We start from the raw sequence: 17,395 nt of genomic DNA, 5'->3' as shown, positions 1-17,395 counted from the left end.
AGAAAATCCCACAAAATAAATGTGACAAGTGTCAAATTAAACATGCGAGTGAAGCACACAGACACCATAGTTTAACGTTGGCCTCCCTAGTTTTACATTTCTCTATGCATTACTATTCATTCAACTTTATTTTTCTTACCGCACGCTTGCTGGCGCAGCTCAATAGCCATTTGGTGTCCTCCTTATAAAAAATGGCGTCTGTCGACCTATTCAGTACAGAATGAGGAAAGCAATACTCGTAGACTGGCACAGATGGCGGCGACAAATTCGACCTCGCATGCTCGTCTATTATCGTCGATGCTCACTACGTACGTGAGCTTTTCAGCTCATCAGAGCCTCCTAGTGGTCACGGCGGTTGTGGTAGTAGTGGCAACGGCAAGCTCTTTTTAGCGCTTTCAAGCTGGCTCATTAGGATAGGCTCTTTTCCTACACACGGGGCTATAGTCCCGGCCCGCCGTAGTTGAGTGAGCTTGGCTGAAACTGGGAGCGAATAGCCCTTTTGTGGGGCTACGGTGATCTGTGTTTTTTTTTGGAACACAGACAAGTTGATTTTACTTGAATTTACCCACGTCTACTACCTATTATCAGACGGTAGAGTCCTTTGGATATCTACATGCCTAAATTGGGCTCAATTATAATTATATAAAACAATGTGATAGGTGTACATCATTAATCATTCTAAACCGTTTTCCGGTTAGGAAGAGAGTTGAAGATTTAACGATGGCTGTAATTGATAGATATTTCAAACTGCAACCGCATCGTTATATGAATCTACTGCGATAATTTTCATAGAGCTATGTGACACTGGTGTACAGTTCTTTTCGTAATCAGTACATGCTGTTTTTATATTACTCTTCTAAGAAGACACGATTACTAATGCATACTATTTCAAACACCATAGGCAAACTGTTTTATTCTTTTTGCACCATTGCACACTGAACTTGAGGGATGAACGGGTCATTACTCATTAACATATTTTGCATTATTGTCGTCTTCAACGAATGACAAATTTAAGTGCCATTTAATAGCTACTGCCTGCCAAGCTTAAAATGAAGGAGTTTTCTCATTGTACACTTATTGCATTTCCCTCTCCAGATCAAATGCATACCCAATATGAAAGCGTATAATTGTTTATAGTAACTGGCACATCTACGTCTCCGTAACGCATCACACTGCTGGTAAACAAAAGGCGACCAAAGAGGTGTGGCTACCTTGTCATAATTAGATATCGCTTCGCTTCGTTACTTTTGCTACTTCTCGGGCATTGTCATGGCCGTGGACTATTTTCGGCTAAAACGCTTAGGAATCGACCATATATTACTGATTAATCGTCGGGACGGTAGACGAACTTTAATACGGATGGTCCATTCGTGCTCACTCATTGCAATCTGCGTGTGGCTCGTCCACCTAAAACACAATTTAGTCTTTTAGACTGTAGAATTTCCTCAGTGACTTTGATTAAAATAATGAATCGACCGAATTGGATTTGTTTGAGCTAATTTTTATTCTAAGCACTTCTAGTTTCAACGTGAGACGCAGTCTCAATGACTTTCAAACTTCGCTGACCTAAGAAGAGCCTGGTATATAGACCTTTAGAATAAGCCGACGAGCAAAGCGGGTCCTGAGCTGGAAGGTGCTATCAACGGTTGTGTAACGGTTGTAAGCTTATTGTACGAAAGAGCCATGTCGCATCCAGTGTGAACTACACAAGACTATTCAAAAATATACTCCGGTATCAGCAACTGTTGGTAGATTAACGAAGGTAACGCTTAACGGAGATATGACCAGTTGTCGTAGAATGCTTCTACAAATTCAGTGTTCCCTCTCATCGTAAACCATTTTATTGTGAAGATCGACCAGAGCTTTGGAATGGACGATTGCTGCCAAGATGGCGGCTCACTCCGCCTTTTATTAAAATTTGCATTTTAAAGCAACTCATTAAGGACCTCGCTATACTCTATGTGTGTACCGTCTGAGTCTATTTACTAAGCGTTCATCCATTTCCCGCGTACCAGTTCTGCACTGTAATAACAAATAACACACGTGCACCGAATATGACCAATATCAAAATCATATTATAATCGGCAATGCTTGCTATTTCAATACTACTACAAAATTTACAAGCTCAGAACGAAATAATTTTCAATAACTTTTTTATGTTAATTGGACGTAATTACTAAAAGTGCACGTAAAATATTTTTTAGCTATCCAATCACAGAGCCCGATGTACGTTAAAAAAAAAGAAACGGTCAAACTGCGTTAAATGAATAACATGACCTAAAAAAAAATGTGCGTTAACCAAATTTTTTGGTCAGTAATTTCCGCGTTTCGAATGCACTTCAACAGGTGGTTACGTCTCAGTCGTCAAGTCAAATAAATTCAGTGTTAGCAACAGAATATCTTGCAACATATCTCTTAAGTAAAATAGATGGGCCGATGACGTTGTCTGTCCGCACCATACGGCAGTTACCTTAGCTTCACGAAGTACTTTCCCATAAATGGCATTGGGATTCTTCTATGCCCATGTGTTACAGCTTTTGTGTGTTCCCTCTTTAGCCACGCGAATCCACAGAGATTACTTTTTCAAGACTGAGGAGCGTTGCAAGCGTCTTTCGGCTGATGAAGCAAACAGTCGATGCTTTGCATGATCTGTAGGTTACTCACGTACGATCTCCTGAATCAACTAAGGCTGAGTATTTGAAGTCTCAACGTCATACGCCGGTCAGTACTGCGCAAGAGGTTTAGTTGTTGCGATTGGCAAGAAATGAAGGTGTTCAGATCCTCTAAAATGTCTTTAAGTACTTTATTGATGATTCCTTCCGAACGAACTGGTCCTAAGGAGGTACGACGTTTGAGTGCGCTTGCGCAGGATTTAGCAAAATAGTCCTAAAAGATGCAACATGCCTACTAGTGCAGAATATTGCTATAAATACTGGGCTTTGAAACAAGCGTTTTTGCACAAAAAAAGTCGATGAACTCAAACTTCGAACTTCATGATGAGATTGATTTTGTGATCCGTATCCGATCTGCGTCAGTGTATTGCTTGAAAATAAAGCACTGAGAGTCGATAATTCGATAATATCATGCATGCGTCGTTTCAGCTGATATTAATGCTAAATAAGACACGTAATTTTATACCTAGAGCATCAACAATATTTTTTTTGGTTTGCAACCAATTCTATTCTATAAAATTATACATCTAAAATGTAGATATTTTCTTTTTTTCTACCTTTTTCCCTAATGAGTTCGTACTTTGGCCTTGCCGTGTTATAATAACATAGCTTGCAACAAGCTGGAATTCTAGGGACTACTTTCGTAGTCCAGTAGTAAATCAGAAGCCATTGAAATTTACCTTGAGATTAAATTCCAACGAGGAATACCCTTGAGTAAGCTGTGCGGTTGAAACGATGTCCACAGCCGGCAAAGCGAAGTCCTTTGAAGCGCAAAAAGCAGTTCTTAGATCAAAATTTTACCTCAACATTGAAACGAAACGCCTCATCAAGCACTTTTTTGAAAATAATTAGATAAATTAGATTTTCATTCAGTATAGGCGTTGCATATGCTGGACAACGTGTTTTGGTATGACAGATATCAGATATTCTCTGTATGATGACATGGAGGGTATCATACATTTTTTCCACGCAAAAATGTAAATATTAAAGGAAGGCTGAGCTTTGATTACTGTAGAATCACTAGATTCTCATGCCGACCTCCCCCACATGCCTCCTAAATGGTGACAGTTGCAGATCTAACTTGGTTGAAACATTTACGATGAACTAAAAAGCTAATATTATCTCTATAGATAAGCGTAAATTGTTTTAAATGGTAACATGTTGTACTTTAGATGTATTGAAAATTATTTTACGTATACTTTGCTCGTAAATCCAATAGCTTAAATGGCCACTTTTCTCCAGTAGGCGATGCCTGGTCGTTGCGGTAGAAATATATCAGTGGCGTTCTTACTTGCGTAGCGTACGGCGTCCATGGTTATTAGAGGTTTCGTGTTTAGTCATATTAGGTTGTGAACATATCTTGTTGTGACTTATAGATATTGCTATTTTAAGGCAACAAATGGAAGATAAAATATGCGGAACCTAAAAACCGTATCTCTTACCCTCAAATAAACCTTACTCAATCATTTTAATACAGATTTCTTTCAATACCATTTTCATACAATTGTTTCAATACAATTCTTTAATCTCAAATATTTTATACAATATCAATATTGACATTTTTGAAAAAATATTGGTATTCATATCTCAATGGCAAAAAGCATATGGAGTAAAGCAAGCGTTTTGGAAAGCTTCTTACAAAGGGTAACAGCAGCCCATTCAAACTGAAAGAAAAAGTTCTAATTCTTGTCTGTAACGTCATTATAATTTGCTATTATTAAGTCGTCCTATCTGAAACATGACAAAGATTAATATCATTTTTTTTGAGATGACGCCTTTATAACGGTGCTTTTCTGGTGTAGTAGGAATGCCCTTGTGTTATTCGGAGCCTGATACCGTCCCCTTGGGCACTGCCACTTGGACCTGCAGTACGCTAGCCGTAATGAGGTCATGTAAAATCAGAACATCAGAACGTGAATTCTATCCTGGAACCGCAGCGCTGAAAGCAACTCGCCGTGTAGACCATGTTTTCGATCACGGGTTCGTTGATTAGGAGCACGTTAAATCGTTGGTTGAAAAATTTAAGGAGGACAGTTTTGAAAAAAAATGGGTCTTGTAGAAGAGAGTAGTATTGAAAGCTGTGTTGGAAGCCAGCTATCTCTGAGCGTGAAGGTATTAGCGCTTTGACTCGACTAATGAGGTCAAATATTTGGGCAGACAAGTGTCACACGAGTGATTTGGTAGAGATCATAAGCGAAGATATCAAGACATTTATCATCACACTACAACAGTGATCCATTCTTGTGTCATTTCGTGCCTTGTGATGAAGACCTGATTAGAGAATATTGTAGAGACGATAAGCGCAGACGGTTGCATTGAGGGGTGAGTGTAACTGAACCGGAGGCACATCAGTCTAAAGTAAATGTACAGCTGTAAAAGCTTATTGTGTTTATTTGGTAGCCTAATGTAGGTTTCATCAACCACTTCGTGAATCCTGGCTGAAGTGTCCTGCTAGCACTTGAAGGAGTTGCGTTAAGCAACCAAGATCAGCGAACAAAGCTAAAGAACTCCTAGTTCACGACAACGCTTCACTTTACAGTGCAAATACCATGATGAAAAAATACAAAAATGTTACAAATGGATTCTTGAAAGAAAAATTAGCATCGAATTTCAACAGGATATTGAAATTGCCTGTCTCGTACGCCAGCAATAACTAAGTTACCCGCCAAATGGCAAAGGGTCCTTAATAATAATAATGGCGTATACTTTGAAAATAGAAAGACAGCCTGTATTTAACAATTTGAGTTCATTTTGTCATGATTCATATTGAACGACATAATAATATTGATATATAATACCAACCTCAATGTTATCGGCAGTGATATTGTAACCAGATGCTTCAATGATGAGGCGGGGGAACTCTTTCTTCAAGTAAGTGGTCGTTTCGTTTAATTCCTGAAGAGCAATGAGGTTTGTTGAAGACTGTAATTTTTCAAATAGCGTGTGCTTGTTGTGTATTTTTAGAAAGACTTCTACGAGTTAGAAGGTCCCTTTGCGGATTTTTTATATCCTCTTCCCGATTTCCCTATGAGATTCATGCAGCTGGTTATTCTTTATTGAACTCATGTAACGACGGCGTCAGAAGAATGAACGGGTTCGTCCGAACTCTTAAAATAAATATATCAACAAAGCCTTTATATTTTTCAAACATATCGGTGGTGTGCCATTCTGGAGTCCACCCAGACCATCATTGCTGGATGTAAAGAAAGCCTACACATATTCACTGACTTCAAATTAATATCAGTCGGCTAAACTTTGAGGCACGGTAGCTTACTAACCTTAGATTTGAAATCCTGTAGCATTACAATGTCTGCTCCAGCATTGGCCGCATTAATTGCATCTTCGAGACTAAGGCATTCTACTTCAACTTTTTTCGTAAAACCTCCCACACGACGAGCGATCGTGACTGCCTGAGTCAGATTAACATGCGCAAACAATTAGGCAAATAGAACCTAATAAACAATTAAACGCCATATGTGTACGACCACATTTCTAACTGGAAATAAGGATCAGCTTCTTGAGGTCGTCTACACCAACTTGAAGGGTGCTTCAAGGCTACAAGGTGCTCCTGCCTCTTCTTCTTTGGGTTCATCTAAAGGTAGCAACTTGTACAGTAAACTACTACACGACATCCCTAGATAACGATTGTTGTGTTATTCATACTCTTTATCGATCAAACAAAGGTGTGCCGAAGTTGATAGTTCAGCATTTTGTTTAGGCAGATAATGTAAAGCTAATGAAAAGAAGATTAATAAAGCGATTAAAAGAAAATAGAACTGCGACCATTAACTTACAACTTTGCGCTGCGGTTCATAAAATCTACGAAGGGAGAGCAGAACTATACATTGAAAAAATATAGAAATTGCTTACCGAAACTGACGTAGCGAAAGAACCTTTTGTAAGGCTCTCAGGGTAATCAACAATTAGCAAACACACAAAGTTTTCTATTCCGCTGTTGGATCCTATGAACTTCTAATCTAAGGTCGCCCTTTGTCTATATAAAACCATATAAGGAACGTGTGGTCAGTATCGTTGCCGATATACGCCCCAGTGATTTGGAACACGGTGAGGGAAAACATTCTGATGCGTTAGAAGGAATGCGTGTTCCTTTGAGAGTGGCCATAGGCTTTAGGTGTGACCAAAGATGAAAGATAAAATGAACACAGAAAATATTAAATAATTCAAGGGGATCCTTGAACGACATCTCTGCTCTTATTGGTGCACATTGGAAATGATTTGTTACTATGACGAAAATTACCGTTTGAAGTAAAAATAAGCTATGTGGCGTGCTGTAGGAAAACTCATTAATATAACTAGAGTGATCTAACGATTTATGAAACTCAATAGTAAAAACGATTTGACTGTGACGTATATGCAGATGATACTTTAAGCGTGAGGATAAACGAGGTAGCTCACACAAAAAGGGTATGGGATCAGTGCATAGACACTTTGGCACTATTTCCACTTACCACTAGGCACTTAGCATTTGCCTCTCACGTAACGTATCGCTTCGAAAGCTACGTAATGCTAAAAATACAAATTTTCCCTATCTAAATTATTGAAGATTTTCCATCATTTATAAGGAAAACGCTAAACCTTTTCCCATACTTCGTACGTGGACTAATTTATAAATTTTCGAAGCACAAAACAGTTGAATCCACTATCGGTTCACTCAAGTGGGTGTACGAAGTGGTATAAGAAAAATTAAAATCATGTTCGCCTAATTCTAGTGATTATGGATAGATAAAAGTGAAACGCGACATGCATTTTTCACTATTTTTAATTTACATATATTAGACAGGTCCAGTTTTAATACCGAACGAGTGCATAATAAAAAAATAGACGAACTTTTTCTACGTTTCCAGCTGTTCGAATGTGATTCGCGTTGAGCATTACCATCGATGCGAGATCATTCCTAGCAATGCAAAGGAAAAATACAATTAGGTATTTTGTTAGAGAAACCAGAGTCATTATAGTTAAGCAATAAATATGAGGAGAGCAAAACATACGGGTCATACACATTACACAAAGGAGCAACATAGTCAAACATAAGGGAACAAAGAATCAAACGAAGATGTGAAACAATTCAAATAAACATACCTCTGTTTAATTTTAGGCATTCTTCTCATGGCGATCATCATTATTATTATTAGTATCATTAAGGTTACTACCTGTGCGTGTCTGCTCCTCCAATAACAAGCGAGTATTTTTCAATCAATCGAAAACCCGGGGTGGTTCTTCGGGTTCCGGCTAATATTCCTTGCCAATTTAACTTTAAGTGAACAAAAAAACGTGTACCCAATGTAAGTTTGACACGAATTCTGAAATTATTTTAAATGCAAAAACAATAAATAAATCTAGTCACACTGATTTATTTATGATTTTCCACATTGATAAAGTAGATCGTTGCTTAGTTCGTTGTTCTAGAAGTAGAGATAAGTCGTACCATATACACGTTATAAACATGTTTAAGGTTGGCACTGTCATCGGGTTTACAAAGCTTAGATCCTGCATAACCTAGACTCTTTCGCTTCTTGTTGAAGAAAGGCCTGGCTCTAATGTAGGAATATAAAGCGCGTGATCGTTAGATGCATTGATATGTTATCAAGCCTAGCTAACATACGAGATTAAGCTGTTCTCGTAAACCACGAGTTTTCGTTGCCACCCCACTAGCTCGAGCTAGAGTGTTGAGAACTGCCCGCTCCGCTAAAAGAACTCTTCGTGCAGGTCCACAAATCTCCGCCACTTTTACTGTTGGATGCAGCCACTCGCCTGCAATTGTACCAAGTAAATAAATTGAAACAATTGTTTGCTTAACATGCTCTATATATTTAAAGTGTTGTGCGAAAATAAGAAACCAAATTTGATAAAGCTGACCCTGTTCATCCAGAAAGCTTGGACAGCTGATTTAATATCAAATAGGGAAATGCTAACCATTGGCTATGGGTGATTCTATTGCGCCATTAAACTGGACCACTGAGTTTCTACTTTAAATCCAAATATATATATATATATATATGTTGGCGTTTCTTTTTAAGCGTGCTATCAGCAAAATAAAAATGAATACTTTTCGAATAAGATAAGAAACTTCCAAAATAAAATTACATACATTTTGCTAAAACGATTTGGACAATTTTACAAATGAGCGCCGTAAAAATCTATGGGCGTTTGTTAGACAAAGAAGCTCTAAGGGTGAAACACCTGGAGCCTAGGCGATGACACTTCATGATGATGGCTATATACTCAATGATGAGGAATCATACTGGGTCAGCAGGTGTTATTGCGCATGCATCCTGCATCCCCGACATACTAACACGACAGGTAATTGGCAACGTCAAAATAGCCGATAAAAAGCAGTATTACGTGCCTGTATTATTCATACTGTGTGTATTCTACTCACAATTTATGCTTTTTCTTCTAATACGTAGAATAGAGATTTATCCTAAAATACCGTTCCGCAACGTATTTTGATTCGAACAAGATCTCATAGGATCAGAAAAGCGCTCCATCCGACTAATAACATATTTGTTTTAGTTTGAAAGGTGCATGAAGTATTATGAAGCCAGTAAAGATGCTAGCTAGCATTGACAATCGGCTACCTCAGACTTCGAATGCCCTTTGATTATCCTGCGTAGTTTGTATACTCTTTTTCATGGCTTCCCGGAGGGATCCCTTAAAATTTGCCTCAGGTAATTTAATAACCGGGGCTATACGCGACATATACAAAAAAAATGCTATGGCCAAGAGGACTATATTCTGATAGCAAGTGCTTGCTTCTAATCTGCTCGTGCTTAATGGTGAACAATAGAACTTATTTCAGCCCCATTAGTACACAGGTCTTGAACTAACTGTAAAGAGAACAAGAAAATAAGGTTGGACCTATAAAATATAGATCTAAAATACCTTCATTACGGTGCCATGTGATATTGAGGTTTAGTTCGTGGACAATTGCATTTGCGAATGGAACACCTGCCAAAACGCCTGAAAATAAAATAAGGGTACCAATAGTGTTTAAACTTGAAAATAGCCTATTCTGGATTTAAAGTCCCCTTGTTAAACGACGTCTGTCTTAGTTTATGCATGTCGGTCGTAGCTTCTATTATTAACACGGAAAGCTTTCGTATTTTCAGAAATAAATAACAATCAAGTGATTCATTCTATTTCGTCTTAGTGAGAGGGTGATTCGTTCAGTTTAGGGACAAGATCTGCCGCATCCCAAAGCTATATAATTAGAGTCAATCATATGTTTGTATAACATATGTCCGCACAGATTCTGCTTAATTAAAGTAATGGTTAATTAACCATTTCTACAATAGTTGTTCATCGAGACTGAAGGCAGGACCCTTCATGAAGCGCTTCTTTCTTGCTGCAATAGCGGAGCGAACGCACTCGGATTCAATAGAGAATTACTAATTAGTAGCTTTAACTAACTCTAGCTAACTCTAGTAGTACTCAAAGTAGCTTAAATTACATAAAAATCTATTTTTAACATAACTAAGGGGAATATAATAAATTAATAGACAGTATTCTTGTGCAGTGTTAGGATAATAGCAGTTATAATAAGCTCATTATAATAGATAACTGGAAAATATTGGCGCATTTTTGCTAGGCTACGGTACTGTACTACCAGGTGCAGGTGAGATGTCACTATTGGATTTTATAAAGAGATACACAAAACATCTAGCCACAGAGTTCAAACTCCAGCTTGTTTGAGGACGTAAGTGAAGATTTTTTGATGGTACAGCTTATCGTTATTGCTCACCCTCGGAATTACCCCAGAGATGTGCGGTAATAGCAGCGTCGCCCACGACGGCTGCTGAAGCGTCCAAGCCAAGGTGATCCTCAGAGATCCATGAGCGGGCCATTATCTCTAACTGGATCACGTTGAGCAGAAACTCCGCCATTCTGCAAATCTGTAACAGTTGATGAAATATGCTAAAATATCAAGTTGATATGCTCCAATTGTCCTACAGGTTAAGTTATTTCGAAAGACTAATGTTATTTAAAAGTCCATGTAAGAGGCTTCGGATCTGAAGGCCATCAAAGTATACAATAATTGAAATATGTTTCGCTGCGCTCTCTTCACTTTGCAGTATTACAGACTCAAAATAAAATAGGCATAGAAAAGAAAAACAAGGTTTGGCACTCAGTATTTTATTTAACATACAAGCAAAGGACATCACGAGTAACTATTTATGTTAAGAAAACAAATCTCTACCTTTGCGCTGTAGGCATCCGATAGGAAAGTTCGTAAAACTGATCTGAAAACTTAGGCTGATACAGCTGCAGACAGTTTTAAAGAGAATAAAAAATCAATAGGAAAAGAAGTATTGGCGGGACGTGAAACTAGCTTTTCTTTCAGGTGGCAATGCTCTTCTAGAATTAAATGGCTAATCTTTCCCTCACTTTTCCGCACATAGCTAGCGTGATGCGTTAGACTAGATCACTCTTCAGCCGTCCGAAATCCCTCAACCTTGAGAAGGTTGTTACTGACAGCGTAGTAAGTCACCCTAGTGCGGAGAGAGGAAAGCCTTTAGAGGGAAACAAAATGCTCAAGGAGACGACAAACGTGTCAGGTATAGAAGAGCAAAGACCTTATAAACAAAAGAACTAAGCCCATAGGATGCAGCTAATTGAGACATTATTCGAGTGAGCTCCAGTTAACGGTAAGAAAACAGATGCGGTATGACAGACTTGTCTACCCTGACAACCAGGTTGCGTGCTTTTTTAACGTTTGCTGCACTAGCAATCGAATCGGTTCAAACACAGAATTAGTGTCTCGAGCTAGCATTGCGATGTCGTGACTAATCTGCTTTACCTGGAATGGAGCTAACCTGGAAGTAAGGATGAACGTACGCTAAATAAAAGAAATTGTCCTTTTACAAAACGTACAAGTTTTTAAATACCTGATTTTACACAGTATCGTCCGCTAATAGTGTGGTGTCTAGAAGAACATCTATCAATGGAGGCATCTATAACTAGAGATATCGCACTTAAGGCAGGTTGAATGGTTGGCACCTCCAAAGATGATACACAGTTCGTAAACTGCTACCAGGCAAACGCGTTACTTCACGCTGACTCTGGCCGCGAAGTAGGTAATGCTCTAGGAATTATCTGCCACGTACGTTGGTAATTACCCCAGGTTGCTAGTAAAAGCATACTAAGCTTTATCAACAAAAATCTTCAGCAATAGCTTGTTTTGCTCTCTTCATAACTTAATAGAATAGTCTTATTAAATTGTCAAAAGGAAGGAAAGTGTATTTCAGGCGCTTAAGAGGCGCGCAGCTGGTACGCTTCATCGAGCTTACACATGTAAAAGAAAACTTATAATCACGAATCAAACAAGTTGCTAATTAATTACTTGCAGCAATCACCTTAAAGCTATATTTCCATTACTGAAGTTGTATTCCTGCCGTTCTCACAAGTTTGCTAGTTATAGCGTTATGTTAAATTGCTTAGTTCTGCCAACAACTTAAGACGAATTACCTAATTCATTTACATTTATTAATAACGGAGATAGAGAAACAGTGAAAACAAATTGCCCGTTATGTTGATAAATACGTTTCTGGGCCCAATCTTTTTTTCAGTAAATGCAGCCCGAATACTATGTAATATTTCAAATTATAGTCTTGCATCCACGGATTACAATTCCTAACTAGGACACGAAGTCTGCGATGAAGTCCTTTTAAATAACGTCTATCTAACGCGGAGCTTATACTGATGGCATATCGCGTCTTCGCCAGTTTTGTACCTTACAGTGAACACTATAACATATATGGTATTTGGTAGCATCTTGTTGCCAACCAACAAAAACATCGAAAACCAAATCCGAAAATTTATTTTTCTGAACGCTTAGGTTTACCGTATATACGTAGTAATAGCTATTCAAAAGGAAAAGCACGCTATAAAGCAAACTGCTGTTACGAACCTCTTCGTGGGTGATGCGTACAATTTTGACGGCTATTAACGGTGCGCGGTCCGCTGGTCCTCGGTCTCTCAGCGCTTAACCAGCCGCTCAGAGATAGAGGCACAGGGGGGTGATGCCACGCTAATCGGTAACTGTAACCAACAAGTGAGGACCGATAAGGAGTTCAATTTAAATTTATAAAGACATAACGGTGAATTATGCACTACGAACACTCATTCTACGAAAAAAACAATGCTTCTTAACGTTTTTTCTTTTTCGATACTTTGGAAAAATTCCCTAAACAGTCCGAGTGAAACCTGTAAAAGCAGAACGACATTGACCTATTGACGCTTTTACTGGGTTTCCCTATTGTTCTACCTGTTGCAAGTGGTACTTCTTGCATTTCATAGACGCTAGCGTTTTGCATGGTTCACTTCGCTTCTCAATATAAGTGCTAGGATAATGGTTGAGTAGATGCGCTAACTACAAGAACAACGTGTGGCCATTTTCAAAGCTATTTGAAAAACTGAATCACCCATCTAATTGGTCTCGTGTTTCGTGTAAGTTACGAAAGATGTGGAACCGAAAGCTTAGACGTTGCCGAGTTTTAACTCCAAAGAAAGCCATATTTTTAATTTGGAAGCTCAGATCGCCCCAAAAAATCTCTGAGAATTAAGTATCTATACATAAGGAATTGTTAGGGACTGTGTCAAACTCATTTCTCTTTGGTTATCTTTGGGACTTTATTAGTATTATTTACCCCCGAAACTTGTATTTACTGAAAAGGCTGTATTTTTCAACGAGATAGGCACCAGTGGCCGCCGTCTTATTGTAAAATGTACTCTCGATTTTTCGGTTGACATTCAGGAGTTGCATGTTATCTGCAGTTTTAGACTATTATGAAACGGCTAAATAACCATTAGAGAGTTTTTATGGTGTGAGAAATTTCGAATCGAGTCGTTTCGGTAATTAGAACACGCATATATATATATATATATATATATATATATATATATATATATGAAGACACCGACGGTGTTTTTCGAACTTTTTGTCAAATGTATGCAATTTCATGGCAGATTTAAATGAGATTACTGCGTTCGTAATTTTTTGTGTATATAAAAAAAAAGTTGTAATAGTGGTTTCTGTGGAGCTTAAGTATGGTAACTATATCATTTACCATTCAGTACAGTATGCCTTTTCAATTAAAAGCGCATGTATACAGTTATGTTTTACATATAATTTACGTTTAAGCTAAAAATTGTTTGTGACGAGACAGAAAGATCAAGTATTCAGGTACTTTGATTCAATCATTTGTAGTAGAATTTCGAGTTCCTCCTATGTTTTTCTAGCTGTTCCAGGGACGGTCAAATGTATCTACACTGTACCACTTGAAAAATTATCCATTATATATCACGCCGCATTGTTTTTTGAACACGGCGCGGTGAAGCATTGTTAATATGAGGCCCCAAACGAGTGATACTATCACTCATATAGAATGTTATTACTATTTAAATCAATTACGGCTCTCATTTTGTTATTTTCGACTAAAAAGGCTATTGCTAATGCACACACTGCAGAGGCATAGTCCTGTATGGATTTAGTCAATAGTTATTTTATTATTAAAATTGATTCTGGATTGATTTCATGTACTATTTCAAGTGCTAAAAAAACTTTCACCAATATTAGAAATATTCCAATAGCTCACCGAATTTGTTTCTACATCCGATGCGCAGCTGGCTTAATGCATGTTTTTAATTTGTATGAGATAAAATGTACGCCCTCAAACCCTGACAATATATATATATATATATATATATGTATGTGAACCGTCTCGAAAGTGGTTCTCGCGACTTAGTTTGTGTAGGCTTGATATGAAGTAAAAACAAAATGAAGTAGAAGACATCCCTGGGAGAAACGCTAAGAAACGGTTAACCCCCAACGTAAATAAGGGGAAAAACGGGATTTTCAGACGCCGCTTTGAACATCGATTGATGTGTATTATATGTTGTTTCGTTTTTCGAGTTCTACGCTGTAGTCGCGAGAGTGGATTTTAAAGGAAAATTCGGTTAACTTAGTTCAACGGATTCATAGAAATTCCTTAAAATATCAGTGTCGTTCCATTTTTGCGGGCTTCGAGTGTCTACACGGAATCGTATAGTTAAGGCCAGTATTACTTTGAGATAACCGCAAGAAGGTGGCGAGTTTAGGGTTACACAAGTGTAGCTCATGGAGGCACTGAATAAAGGACACGAACGGATGGGACAGGTGCTACAAGACTAGAAAATGATAGTAACCGAATCAGGCTTGAGTTGCTGAAATTGAACAGGGTTACATGGTGACAAATTCGAGAAACGCCATGAACTGACAGATAGGGATTACTGAAACACGACGGTAAGGCCATAGCAATAGGACACCGAAGAAAATTGCTACTGCATAACACACAAGTCGAGTAGTGAATGCCATTCAACATATCTAAAACCCGTAATAGATCGGCCTATATAAGCCAAGTTGTCGCTTAGACAAGCATAAATGTAATTATTATTAGCGATTTAGGTAATCACGCTTGCATGTTTATGCGGTACATACTTCCGAGAGGTACATGCTCGGAATGCATTATTCCGGATGTTAAGCTCTGGTAAACGATCGCCATCTGTGTATAACCGATAAGATTTTTTATTTTCAATTAATTACCTACCACTAACAAGTACAAGTGGTTTGTGACGATTTTACTGTTCAGTTCCGTTTCGTAATGCTCGTTAGTCCGTCAGTTCGATTTTCTCCACGTAAGCGGAATCCATTGGAAAGTAGTTTACAGAAGATCACTTCCTTGCTAGTTGTTCAGATCGTAAACACTAGTGACAGGGGGCACCTTGATACACCAATCGTTTAGCAAGCCTCAATCAATCGGATGCGCCATTGTTGGTATATGATCAATTCATTTGCAACTATGCTACCCTACGTAAAAGGCAATCCCTTAAAATGATGAGCGTAACTTAGCCAGTCAGTTATGTTGTCGCGTGTTAGTTCTACTGTTTGAGCGAGTATGTTCGACATACGCTGCTTCTAGCAGTGGTTAATAATCAGACCTAAATGATGCTTGTTCACGCGAGCGCTCAGCAGCTGGGAGAGGGTGACGCCTTCCGCACATCTACCCCAGAACACTATCTCCATAAAGGGCTCGCCGTTTACGCCTCCAAAATCCCCAGTTCGTATTGGCTAAATTGAGATAATTCTCATACAAGTTGTATATACACTTTATTCTTGGATCGTTGGACTTGTTAATGAAGTAAACAGAAGCATCCTTTTCTGAGCTTGCCGGAAGGGTGTTTAGTGCTACTATTGGTATCTTTCCATCAGTTTAGTCATGTACAGATAGGTCTGACAGCTGTCGATCCAAAATGCTATTATATCTATTTAATAAGATAGATAAGCAGCTTCGCGTACTAAAAACTAGTGAACGGTGCCTTCAGTTATACTCAATTGGACCAATCAATCGACTAATCCGCGATCAGTTAATGTAGTGATTGATCTTATTGGCTCTTGGCCTCAATATGGGAGCCCAGCGAAATGCAGCGTAGCAAAGCTGAGCCAGACTTTATCACCCGTCAATCTCAAAAGAGCATGGGCGACGTACGCGCATCGAATGGCCGGCTTAGTGGAGCGTCAGATCGCGAACAGATACCGCGTTGAAAGCATCATGAGCCATGCTAGCGAGAACAGAGGCATCAGTTTCTGTGTTCAATGTGTACTATTTTAGGCCAAGGACGTGAGAGGCAGTAGAGTTTGTCTGAGAATATATTCAATGGATGTACTAACGAATTCGTATAACAAACAAGTTCCACATACTATGCAAAGGTACATTGAGAGCTAAGGTTGTGGTAGGCAAATAAGATTGATCCTTTGTGTTGTTAACATCTTATAATCGAAAAAAATTATCAGCTGCCTTTTACTGTTTAGCCGTACGTAAAATTAAGTTTGATATATTAAGCGAATAATATTGTCTATAATATTCATATTTGCTAAGGTTTAACTTATCAAGCTTGAGAAGTTTGCGGAAGTATGCGTAAAGGTGGGAAGGAATTTTGACTCACAAGAACTATTCTAAGAACTAAGAGTAATTGAATTTCGAAAAAAAAATTTTTAATTATCTGAACGTGGTATTTCGTCTGTATTCATACATAACATTTGAACTTAGCCCCTGCCATAACACAAGTATAATTGGCATTGCAGAGGTAATGGTGTTAGTTTTCGCTCTAAAAAAAAAAAAACAAGATTTTAATTTTACGCTCCATTGCTTTTATCTCCCTTCTGAGATTAGCCAAGCAAAATATGTTTTCTTACAAACGAAGTATCCTAATACACGTTCGCATTAAAAAAGTAAATTTGAATATTATCGAGTTAATAGTTCTATAAGTTTCAAAAACGATCCATAGCTCGTATGTACTCCTAAATCTGCGTTGAATATTTTAGGCGGTGATAGAGCTCGATGAACGAAACATCTTTTTAGTTTTTTATCATTTACTGCCTCAAAGATTCGTGTTAAATTGAGCTGGTAGACGTGATTTAGGGAGATAAGGAACTGTGTGAAAACATCGCTCCGACTTAGAGAACGGAAACGTGTTCCTCTAAAGATAATCTGCTCTTTTATTGATTATCTACTTTAATGGTAAAACAAAGTGCGTTACAATTTTCTATCATGAAACCCTGTTTTATTTCGGTATCTTATTTTTTTGCCCTTTGGGTGACGCTAACTGAAGTAACGAGTGGGTGTATAAACGAGTGGGTTTTCTTTCGTAATGAAAATCTTTTAAGT

At 38.2% G+C, this 17,395-nt stretch overlaps 1 protein-coding gene across 3 annotated transcripts; it reads right to left on the bottom strand.

Moving 5' to 3' along the window:
* Positions 1-874: 874 nt before the first annotated feature.
* Positions 875-15,671, bottom strand: LOC111254612 (nicotinate-nucleotide pyrophosphorylase [carboxylating]-like). Of its 3 annotated transcripts, none has more exons than XM_022815630.2 (11): positions 15,278-15,671; positions 12,601-12,731; positions 10,447-10,585; positions 9,576-9,653; positions 8,296-8,444; positions 7,844-7,944; positions 7,521-7,587; positions 5,951-6,082; positions 5,475-5,567; positions 3,353-3,433; positions 875-1,407 (listed from the first exon to the last, which is right to left on the bottom strand). In XM_022815630.2, exons 3-11 carry the CDS (start codon positions 10,574-10,576, stop codon positions 1,375-1,377), a joined length of 864 nt encoding a protein of 287 aa, XP_022671365.1. In that variant the 5' UTR covers positions 10,577-10,585; positions 12,601-12,731; positions 15,278-15,671; the 3' UTR covers positions 875-1,374. The 3 variants fall into 3 exon arrangements, with proteins under 3 accessions (XP_022671365.1, XP_022671363.1, XP_022671364.1); XM_022815628.2 differs by having other exon boundaries at positions 10,435-10,585; positions 15,278-15,670; XM_022815629.2 differs by having other exon boundaries at positions 10,435-10,585; positions 15,313-15,670.
* Positions 15,672-17,395: the final 1,724 nt, after the last annotated feature.

Source organism: Varroa destructor, unplaced genomic scaffold, assembly GCF_002443255.2.
Source record: "Varroa destructor unplaced genomic scaffold, Vdes_3.0 BEIS01000007.1, whole genome shotgun sequence".
NCBI lineage: Eukaryota > Metazoa > Arthropoda > Arachnida > Mesostigmata > Varroidae > Varroa > Varroa destructor.
The sequence above is the reverse complement of the archived record's forward strand: the minus strand, read 5'-3'. Positions and strand labels throughout refer to the sequence as shown.